Source organism: Astyanax mexicanus, chromosome 6 (assembly GCF_023375975.1).
Source record: "Astyanax mexicanus isolate ESR-SI-001 chromosome 6, AstMex3_surface, whole genome shotgun sequence".
NCBI lineage: Eukaryota > Metazoa > Chordata > Actinopteri > Characiformes > Acestrorhamphidae > Astyanax > Astyanax mexicanus.
The window spans coordinates 11,649,857-11,661,809 of NC_064413.1; the positions used below are offsets into that span (position 1 = coordinate 11,649,857).

General features: G+C 35.8%; 1 protein-coding gene across 2 annotated transcripts in view; it reads right to left on the reverse strand.

The window, feature by feature from the left end:
• Window positions 1–9,725, reverse strand: part of c4b (complement 4B (Chido blood group)) — a 171,007-nt gene extending 161,282 nt beyond the window's left edge. The window contains exon 1 of one of the 2 annotated variants that reach the window (XM_049480533.1): window positions 9,601–9,725. In XM_049480533.1, the coding sequence (XP_049336490.1) occupies window positions 9,601–9,671 (71 nt within the window). In that variant the 5' untranslated portion in view covers window positions 9,672–9,725. The remainder of the gene's footprint in view (window positions 1–9,600) is intronic. The other variant, XM_049480532.1, reaches the window with a different exon arrangement.
• Between the last annotated feature and the right edge of the window lie 2,228 nt (window positions 9,726–11,953).

Below are 11,953 nucleotides of genomic sequence, written 5' to 3' on the forward strand. Positions count from 1 at the left end.
CTAAAAGTCTTGATATTGGCCTGGACATACTAAAAGTCTTAAAATTGGCCTGGACATGATTACTAAAAGTCTTGATATTGGCCTGGACATGAGGAATAAAAGTCTTGATATTGGCCTGGACATGAGGACTAAATGTCTTGATATTGGCCTGGACATGAGTACTAAAAGTCTTAAAATTTGGCCTGGACATGACTATTCATTTTTTTTTGTCTTGACCTGGACATAAGCACTAAAATCATGATATTGGCCTGGACATGAGTACTAAAAGCCTTGATATTGGCCTGGACATGAGTATTAAAAGTCTTGATATTGACCTGGACATGAGTACTAAAAGTCTTGATATTGGCCTGGACATGAGTACTAAAAGTTTTGATATTGGCCTGGACATGAGTACTAAAAGCCTTGATATTGGCCTGGACATGAGTATTAAAAGTCTTAATATTGGCCTGGACATAGTAAAAGTCTTGATATTGGCCTGGACATGATTACTAAAAGTCTGGTAACACTTTACTTGGATGGTCCATTTGATGGCCTCTTTGATGCTCAACTGACATTCAACTAACATTCAACTACATGTCTATTAAATGCAAATGAACTAAAAGGTGAGAGTAAATGATTCTCTATTGAATATAACCCTACATTAAACTCTAGCCCAAACGCTTATCTTAATATTTTAGGATTGGGTTAAGGGTTAGATTTTAAGTTTAGGTTAAGGTTAGAGTAAGGGTTAGGTGTAGAGTTCGATTTTAGGGTTGATTAAGGGTTAAGGTAAGGGTTAGGTGTAGGGTTAGGTTCTATTTTTAATAATTTACATTCAACATAGGGTTAAGTTAAATTTAATGGACATTCAATTCAGTGTTAGTTGAATGTCAGTTGAGCATCAACAAGGCCATAAAATGGACCATCCAAGTAAAGTGTTACCAAAAGTCTTGATATTGGCCTGGACATGATTACTAAAAGTCTTGATATTGGCCTGGACATACTAAAAGTCTTAAAATTGGCCTGGACATGATTACTAAAAGTCTTGATATTGGCCTGGACATGAGGACTAAAAGTCTTGATATTGGCCTGGACATGAGTACTAAATGTCTTGATATTGGCCTGGACATGACTATTCATTTTTTTTTGTCTTGACCTGGACATAAAGACTAAAATCATGATATTGGCCTGGACATGAGTACTAAAAGTCTTGATATTGGCCTGGACATACTAAAAGTCTTAAAATTGGCCTGGACATGATTACTAAAAGTCTTGATATTGGCCTGGACATGAGGAATAAAAGTCTTGATATTGGCCTGGACATGAGGACTAAATGTCTTGATATTGGCCTGGACATGAGTACTAAAAGTCTTAAAATTTGGCCTGGACATGACTATTCATTTTTTTTGTCTTGACCTGGACATAAGCACTAAAATCATGATATTGGCCTGGACATGAGTACTGAAAGTCTTCATATTGGCCTAGACATGAGTACTAAACACTTGATATTGCCCTGGACATGAGTACTAAAATCTTGATATTGGCCTGGACGTGAGTACTAAAAATTTTGATATTGGCCTGGACGTGAATACTAAAAATCTTGATATTGGCCTGGACATGACTATTCAATTGTTTTGTCTTGACCTGGACATGAGTATTAAAAGTCTTGATATTGACCTGGACATGAGTACTAAAAGTCTTGATATTGGCCTGGACATGAGTACTAAAAGTTTTGATATTGGCCTGGACATAGTAAAAGTCTTGATATTGGCCTGGACATGATTACTAAAAGTCTTGATATTGGCCTGGACATGATTACTAAAAGTCTTGATATTGGCCTGGACATGATTACTAAAAGTCTTGATATTGGCCTGGACATGAGGACTAAAAGTCTTGATATTGGCCTGGACATGAGTACTAAATGTCTTGATATTGGCCTGGACATGACTATTCATTTTTTTTTGTCTTGACCTGGACATAAAGACTAAAATCATGATATTGGCCTGGACATGAGTACTAAAAGTCTTGATATTGGCCTGGACATACTAAAAGTCTTAAAATTGGCCTGGACATGATTACTAAAAGTCTTGATATTGGCCTGGACATGAGGAATAAAAGTCTTGATATTGGCCTGGACATGAGGACTAAATGTCTTGATATTGGCCTGGACATGAGTACTAAAAGTCTTAAAATTTGGCCTGGACATGACTATTCATTTTTTTTGTCTTGACCTGGACATTAGCACTAAAATCATGATATTGGCCTGGACATGAGTACTAAAAGCCTTGATATTGGCCTGGACATGAGTATTAAAAGTCTTGATATTGACCTGGACATGAGTACTAAAAGTCTTGATATTGGCCTGGACATGAGTACTAAAAGTTTTGATATTGGCCTGGACATGAGTACTAAAAGCCTTGATATTGGCCTGGACATGAGTATTAAAAGTCTTAATATTGGCCTGGACATAGTAAAAGTCTTGATATTGGCCTGGACATGATTACTAAAAGTCTTGATATTGGCCTGGACATGATTACTAAAAGTCTTGATATTGGCCTGGACATACTAAAAGTCTTAAAATTGGCCTGGACATGATTACTAAAAGTCTTGATATTGGCCTGGACATGAGGACTAAAAGTCTTGATATTGGCCTGGACATGAGTACTAAATGTCTTGATATCGGCCTGGACATGATTACTAAAAGTCTTGATATTGGCCTGGACATACTAAAAGTCTTAAAATTGGCCTGGACATGATTACTAAAAGTCTTGATATTGGCCTGGACATGAGGACTAAAAGTCTTGATATTGGCCTGGACATGAGTACTAAATGTCTTGATATTGGCCTGGACATGACTATTCATTTTTTTTGTCTTGACCTGGACATAAAGACTAAAATCATGATATTGGCCTGGACATGAGTACTAAAAGTCTTGATATTGGCCTGGACATACTAAAAGTCTTAAAATTGGCCTGGACATGATTACTAAAAGTCTTGATATTGGCCTGGACATGAGGAATAAAAGTCTTGATATTGGCCTGGACATGAGGACTAAATGTCTTGATATTGGCCTGGACATGAGTACTAAAAGTCTTAAAATTTGGCCTGGACATGACTATTCATTTTTTTTTGTCTTGACCTGGACATAAGCACTAAAATCATGATATTGGCCTGGACATGAGTACTAAAAGCCTTGATATTGGCCTGGACATGAGTATTAAAAGTCTTGATATTGACCTGGACATGAGTACTAAAAGTCTTGATATTGGCCTGGACATGAGTATTAAAAGTCTTGATATTGACCTGGACATGAGTACTAAAAGTCTTGATATTGGCCTGGACATGAGTACTAAAAGTTTTGATATTGGCCTGGACATGAGTGCTAAAAGCCTTGATATTGGCCTGGACATGAGTAATAAAAGTCTTAATATTGGCCTGGACATAGTAAAAGTCTTGATATTGGCCTGGACATGATTACTAAAAGTCTTGATATTGGCCTGGACATGATTACTAAAAGTCTTGATATTGGCCTGGACATACTAAAAGTCTTAAAATTGGCCTGGACATGATTACTAAAAGTCTTGATATTGGCCTGGACATGAGGACTAAAAGTCTTGATATTGGCCTGGACATGAGTACTAAATGTCTTGATATTGGCCTGGACATGACTATTCATTTTTTTTTTGTCTTGACCTGGACATAAAGACTAAAATCATGATATTGGCCTGGACATGAGTACTAAAAGTCTTGATATTGGCCTGGACATACTAAAAGTCTTAAAATTGGCCTGGACATGATTACTAAAAGTCTTGATATTGGCCTGGACATGAGGAATAAAAGTCTTGATATTGGCCTGGACATGAGGACTAAATGTCTTGATATTGGCCTGGACATGAGTACTAAAAGTCTTAAAATTTGGCCTGGACATGACTATTCATTTTTTTTTGTCTTGACCTGGACATAAGCACTAAAATCATGATATTGGCCTGGACATGAGTACTGAAAGTCTTCATATTGGCCTAGACATGAGTACTAAACACTTGATATTGCCCTGGACATGAGTACTAAAATCTTGATATTGGCCTGGACGTGAGTACTAAAAATCTTGATATTGGCCTGGACGTGAATACTAAAAATCTTGATATTGGCCTGGACATGACTATTCAATTGTTTTGTCTGGACCTGGACATGAGTATTAAAAGTCTTGATATTGACCTGGACATGAGTACTAAAAGTCTTGATATTGGCCTGGACATGAGTACTAAAAGTTTTGATATTGGCCTGGACATGAGTACTAAAAGCCTTGATATTGGCCTGGACATGAGTATTAAAAGTCTTGATATTGGCCTGGACATAGTAAAAGTCTTGATATTGGCCTGGACATACTAAAAGTCTTGATATTGGCCTGGACATGATTACTAAAAGTCTTGATATTGGCCTGGACATACTAAAAGTCTTAAAATTGGCCTGGACATGATTACTAAAAGTCTTGATATTGGCCTGGACATGAGGAATAAAAGTCTTGATATTGGCCTGGACATGAGGACTAAATGTCTTGATATTGGCCTGGACATGAGTACTAAAAGTCTTAAAATTTGGCCTGGACATGACTATTCATTTTTTTTTTGTCTTGACCTGGACATAAGCACTAAAATCATGATATTGGCCTGGACATGAGTACTGAAAGTCTTCATATTGGCCTAGACATGAGTACTAAACACTTGATATTGCCCTGGACATGAGTACTAAAATCTTGATATTGGCCTGGACGTGAGTACTAAAAATCTTGATATTGGCCTGGACGTGAATACTAAAAATCTTGATATTGGCCTGGACATGACTATTCAATTGTTTTGTCTTGACCTGGACATGAGTATTAAAAGTCTTGATATTGACCTGGACATGAGTACTAAAAGTCTTGATATTGGCCTGGACATGAGTACTAAAAGTTTTGATATTGGCCTGGACATGAGTACTAAAAGCCTTGATATTGGCCTGGACATGAGTATTAAAAGTCTTGATATTGGCCTGGACATAGTAAAAGTCTTGATATTGGCCTGGACATACTAAAAGTCTTGATATTGGCCTGGACATGATTACTAAAAGTCTTGATATTGGCCTGGACATACTAAAAGTCTTAAAATTGGCCTGGACATGATTACTAAAAGTCTTGATATTGGCCTGGACATGAGGACTAAAAGTCTTGATATTGGCCTGGACATGAGGACTAAATGTCTTGATATTGGCCTGGACATGAGTACTAAAAGTCTTAAAATTTGGCCTGGACATGACTATTCATTTTTTTTTTGTCTTGACCTGGACATAAGCACTAAAATCATGATATTGGCCTAGACATGAGTACTGAAAGTCTTCATATTGGCCTAGACATGAGTACTAAACACTTGATATTGCCCTGGACATGAGTACTAAAATCTTGATATTGGCCTGGACGTGAGTACTAAAAATCTTGATATTGGCCTGGACGTGAATACTAAAAATCTTGATATTGGCCTGGACATGACTATTCAATTGTTTTGTCTTGACCTGGACATGAGTATTAAAAGTCTTGATATTGACCTGGACATGAGTACTAAAAGTCTTGATATTGGCCTGGACATGAGTACTAAAAGTTTTGATATTGGCCTGGACATGAGTACTAAAAGTCTTAATATTGGCCTGCACTTGAGTATTAAAAGTCTTGATATTGGCCTGGACATAGTTAAAGTCTTGATATTGGCGTGGACATACTAAAAGTCTTGATATTGGCCTGGACATGATTACTAAAAGTCTTGATATTGGCCTGGACATACTAAAAGTCTTAAAATTGGCCTGGACATGATTACTAAAAGTCTTGATATTGGCCTGGACATGAGGACTAAAAGTCTTGATATTGGCCTGGACATGAGGACTAAATGTCTTGATATTGGCCTGGACATGAGTACTAAAAGTCTTAAAATTTGACCTGGACATAAGCACTAAAATCATGATATTGGCCTGGACATGAGTACTAAAAGTCTTCATATTGGCCTAGACATGAGTACTAAACACTTGATATTGCCCTGGACATGAGTACTAAAATCTTGATATTGGCCTGGACGTGAGTACTAAAAATCTTGATATTGGCCTGGACGTGAATACTAAAAATCTTGATATTGGCCTGGACATGACTATTCAATTGTTTTGTCTTGACCTGGACATGAGTATTAAAAGTCTTGATATTGACCTGGACATGAGTACTAAAAGTCTTGATATTGGCCTGGACATGAGTACTAAAAGTTTTGATATTGGCCTGGACATGAGTACTAAAAGTCTTAATATTGGCCTGCACTTGAGTATTAAAAGTCTTGATATTGGCCTGGACATACTAAAAGTCTTGATATTGGCCTGGACATGAGTACAAAAGTCTTGATATTGGCCTGGATATGAGTAATAAAAGTTTTGATATTGGCCTGGACATGAGTACTAAAAGTCTTGATATTGGCCTGGACATGAGTACTAAAAGACTTGATATTGGCCTGAACATGAGTATTAAAAGTCTTGATATTGGCCTGGACATACTAAAAGTCTTGATATTGGCCTGGACACGAGTACAAAAGTCTTGATATTGGCCTGGACATGAGTAATAAAAGTTTTGATATTGGCCTGGACATGAGTACTAAAAGTCTTGATATTGGCCTGGACATGAGTACTAAAAGACTTGATATTGGCCTGAACATGAGTATTAAAAGTCTTGGTATTTACTTGGACATAAGTACTAAAAGTCTTAATCTTCATCTGGACGTAAGTTCTAAAAGTATTTCTTATGACCTGGACATGACTATCAAATGTTTTTCTCTTGACCTCAACATGAGTACAAAAGTTTTGATATTAGCCTGGACATGAGTTCTAAAAGTGTTGATATTGGTCTGGACATGAGTACTAAAAGTCTTGATACTGGCCTTGACATGAGGACTAAAGTCTTGATATTGATCTGGACGTGAGTACTAAAAGTCTTGATATTGGCCTGAACATGAGTATTAAAAGTCTTGGTATTTACTTGGACATAAGTACTAAAAGTCTTAATCTTCATCTGGACGTAAGTTCTAAAAGTATTTCTTATGACCTGGACATGATTATCAAATGTTTTTGTCTTGACCTGGATATGAGAACTAAAAGTCTTGATATTAGCCTGGACATAAGTAATAAAAGTCTTGATATTGCCCTGGACATGAGTACAAAAATTTTGATATTGGCCTGGACATGAGTATTAAAAGTCTTGATATTGGCCTGGACATGAGGACTAAAAGTCTTGGTATTTACTTGGACATAAGTACTAAAAGTCTTGATCTTGATCTGGACGTGAGTACTAAAAGTAGTTCTTATGACCTGGACATGACTATCAAATGTTTTTGTCTTGACCTGGATATGAGGACTAAACGTCTTGATACTGGCATGGACATGAGTACCCAAGTCTTGATATTGGCCTGGCCATGAATACTATAAGTTTTCATATTGGCCTGGACATAGGTACTAAAAGTCTTGATCTTCATCTGGACGTAAGTTCTAAAAGTATTTCTTATGACCTGGACATGACTATTAAATGTTTTTGTCTTGACCTCGACATGAGTACAAACGTTTTGATTTTGGCCTGGACATGAGGACTAAAAGTCTTGATATTGGCCTGGACATGAGTACTAAAAGTCTTGATACTGGCCTGGACATGAGTACTAAAAGTCTTGGTTTTGGCCTGGACATGAGTACAAAAGTCTTGATATTGGCCTGGACATGAGTACTAAAAGTCTTGATATTGGCCTGAACGTGAGTATTAAAAGTCTTGGTATTTACTTGGACATAAGTACTAAAAGTCTTGTTCTTTATCTGAAAGTGAGTTCTAAAAGTATTTCTTATGACCTGGACATGACTATTAAATGTTTTTGTCTTGACCTTGACATGAGTACAAAAGTCTTGATACTGGCCTGGACATGAGTACTAAAAGTCTTGATATTGGCCTGGACATGAGTACTAAAAGTCTTGATACTGGCCTGGACATGAGTACTAAAAGTCTTGGTTTTGGCCTGGACATGAGTACAAAAGTCTTGATATTGGCCTGGACATGAGTACTAAAAGTCTTGATATTGGCCTGAACGTGAGTATTAAAAGTCTTGGTATTTACTTGGACATAAGTACTAAAAGTCTTGTTCTTTATCTGAAAGTGAGTTCTAAAAGTATTTCTTATGACCTGGACATGACTATTAAATGTTTTTGTCTTGACCTCGACATGAGTACTAAAGTTTTGATATTGGCCTGGACATGAGTACTAAAAGTTTTGGTATTGGCTTGAACATGAGTACTAAAAGTTTTGATAATGGCCTGAACATAAGTAATAAAAGTCTTGATATTGGCCTGAACATAAGTAATAAAAGTCTTGATATTGGCCTGGACATGAGTAGAAAAGTCTTGATATTGGCCTGGACATGAGTACTAAAAGTTTTGGTATTGACCTGGACATGAGTACTAAAGTCTTGATATTGGCCTGGACATGAGTACTAAAAGTTTTGGTATTGGCTTGAACATGAGTACTAAAAGTCTTGATATTGGCCTGGACATGAGTACTAAAAGTTTTGGTATTGGCTTGAACATGAGTACTAAAAGTCTTGATATTGGCCTGGACATGAGTACTAAAAGTTTTGATATTGGCCTGAACATGAGTATTAAAAGTCTTTGTATTTACTTGGACATAAGTATCTTGAAGTCTTGATCTTGATCTGGATGTGAGTTCTAAAAGTATTTCTTATGACCTGGACATAACTATTAAATGTTTTTGTCTTAAACTGGACATGAGTACTAAAAGTTTTGATATTGCCCTGGACATAAGTAATAAAAGTCTTGATATTGCCCTGAACATAAGTAATAAAAGTCTTGATATTGCCCTGAACATAAGTAATAAAAGTCTTGATATTGCCCTGAACATAAGTAATAAAAGTCTTGATATTGCCCTGAACATAAGTAATAAAAGTCTTGATATTGCCCTGAACATAAGTAGTAAAAGTCTTGATATTGCCCTGAACATAAGTAATAAAAGTCTTGATATTGCCCTGAACATAAGTAATAAAAGTCTTGATATTGGCCTGAACATAAGTAATAAAAGTCTTGATATTGCCCTGAACATAAGTAATAAAAGTCTTGATATTGCCCTGAACATAAGTAATAAAAGTCTTGATATTGCCCTGAACATAAGTAATAAAAGTCTTGATATTGCCCTGGACATAAGTAATAAAAGTCTTGATATTGCCCTGGACATAAGTAATAAAAGTCTTGATATTGGCCTGAACATAAGTAATAAAAGTCTTGATATTGCCCTGGACATAAGTAATAAAAGTCTTGATATTGCCCTGGACATAAGTAATAAAAGTCTTGATATTGGCCTGAACATGAGTATTAATTATTTCCTGAACAGGGATTTAAACCTTTTCTTTTCAGTGGAAAATCTCAATTCAATGCACTGCATAGTCCGAGACTAAGCTTAATCTCTGGTAATCAGAAAACCCTGAGAAGACCCATAAAGTACTAGATTAAGTCTACATTTAGTCAAGATTTAACGTAATGAATCTTTCTAAGCCCTTATTGGACTGTCGCTCATACCTGTCTGCAGAAATCAGGTTTGTGGTGAAGGCTGAGGTAAGCAGCAGCAGCAGGTCCAGTTGGGAGCCCATATCTGACGCAGCGTGCTCCTCCGCTCGGCCCGTTATCTGCTGCTGTGTGTTCTGAACTCAGGGAACAGCTGTGTTCTGGGGGCTGGATCATAATGGTGTTTACACAACCCCACATTAGAGCTGATTGGACCTGCAGTCAGTGCAGATTCTCTAAAGTCATGTGATTTCAGAGAATTCAGAGAAACTCTACATCAAACATTGCCTAACAACTGGCTTTAACCTTCACTTTAAAAGGTTTAAGTGGAATCTATTTTAAAGTTTCTACATTTCTACAGCAATTCAATTACAACTGTAGACCCATGATAAATAATCATTTATCATGGGTCTACAGTTGTAATTGAATTGCTGTAGAAATGTAGAACATTTTTAGTACTCAAAAAATGTAGAGTGGTTATAGCAAATGTAGACCTGTTTCTGAAAAATGTATGTAGGTAGTTTTAGACAATTTGTAAAAGTTCAAGACATATTTAAGGTAATTACTAACAAATTGGACAGCCAGGGGAAAAAAACAATGTTTTCTTTGACTTTTATTTATTTTCAGACAATTTGAATACAATATATGTTTTTACTTGCTCAATGTTTTCACATATCATTTTTAATATACATCTATTCCTGCATTTCAGCCTCAAAACACATAAAAAATGTCAATTTAGGGCTAATAATAAGATATTCTTTTTTCTCCCAGCTCCAATGATCATACAGGACACTTTGTATATCTATAATTGTAGACTGTAGTCATGTATCTGTTTCTCTGCATACTTTATTATTTTTCACCTTTCATCTTATTCTTCAATGATCAGAACCCCACAGGAGAGAAAACCACCACAGAGCAGCTATTATTATTTGGGTGGTTGGTCATTCTTAACACTAATTATACAACAAAGGTAATTTATGAAGGACCTTTACCTTCTGAGAACATGTTGAGTTGTAAATGTTTGGTTGATGTTGGTTTGTGGGGTCTTTCAAAAATCTAGTTGTTTTTGTGCCAGCGCTTTACTTAGTTAGTTTAGTGTTAATGCCTCCTAGATGCCCATCTAACTTTCAACTAAATGTGTATTAAATACAACTGAATTCTTAGTTAAATGCAAATGATTCTTTACTTCCCTACTGTTTATTTTGGGGTTAGGATTAGGTTATAGGGTTGATTTACTATAAGGCTTAAGGTTAGTGTTAGGGTTCGGTGTAGGGTTAGATTCAATAGAGAATCATTTACATTTACATTTATTAGATACTCAATTAAATGTTGGTGACCATCTATAATGAATCTATAGTGGACTATCCAATTAAAGTAAGTTTATTTTTATCCTAAAAAAATATTAATAAAACAAAACTCTTGAAAAAACATCAATTTTTTATGATGAGGACATCAAATGGTCAGTATCTTATATTCATGTGATTATTTGTCTTTAGTAATTAACACTTAAAGAACATTTTAAACCGTAGAGAAGCATTGTTAGTCTACACAGTGTTGTATAAAAATGCTTATTTGACTTAATTTACTTCAGTTTACAGAAAAGGGGTTTTATATTATTTATATAACCATTTCATCAATGGGTTCTCATAAGGTTCTGATAATCTGTATAGAACTACTAACATTACTGAATAATTCTGAAAGAACCCTTTTGTGAAAGTGTGGACTATTAAAATGAATGGTTTCTAAATGTTTAGTACTAGACATACCATTGTTTAATTTGGGGGAATTGTAATTATGTGTGATTTATATTGTGTGTTAAAAATGCCGCAGAGTGAAGTTCAGGTTTCATGTGATGTTTACATGTGTGATGTCACGTCTTATTCTGTGAGTTTATTGTTAAATCCTGTTAACTCTAAATTGTTCCTTTATCTGATTATAGTTCATGTAAACATGTTGACAAACTGATTACCTGCAGTAATTGGATTATAAAGTGCACGAAAACACACATTTGCTTGTATTTGCTTGAATTTGCAGTAACAAAACATCTTGGGAGGAGTTTGATCTCTTTTATTGATCATTAGAGAAATACGGATAGCTGATCGGAAACAAAAAGTAAAAGAAACAGCAATATTTATTGAGATACAGACACAACAGATTTAAACTGTATACAGAAGTCCAGTCTGGTCACTGAACCTGCTCTACTTTGACCCTGTCAATCACAACAGAAGCCACACCCCTTTAATCCCCACAGTAAACACCTGCATCATTCTCAGAGACGAGGCAATCAAAATAATCAAACCTAAACAAGTAAAATCAACTCAAACCACAATTTACACAACTAAGCTAAAAATAACCTTTTGGATTATTT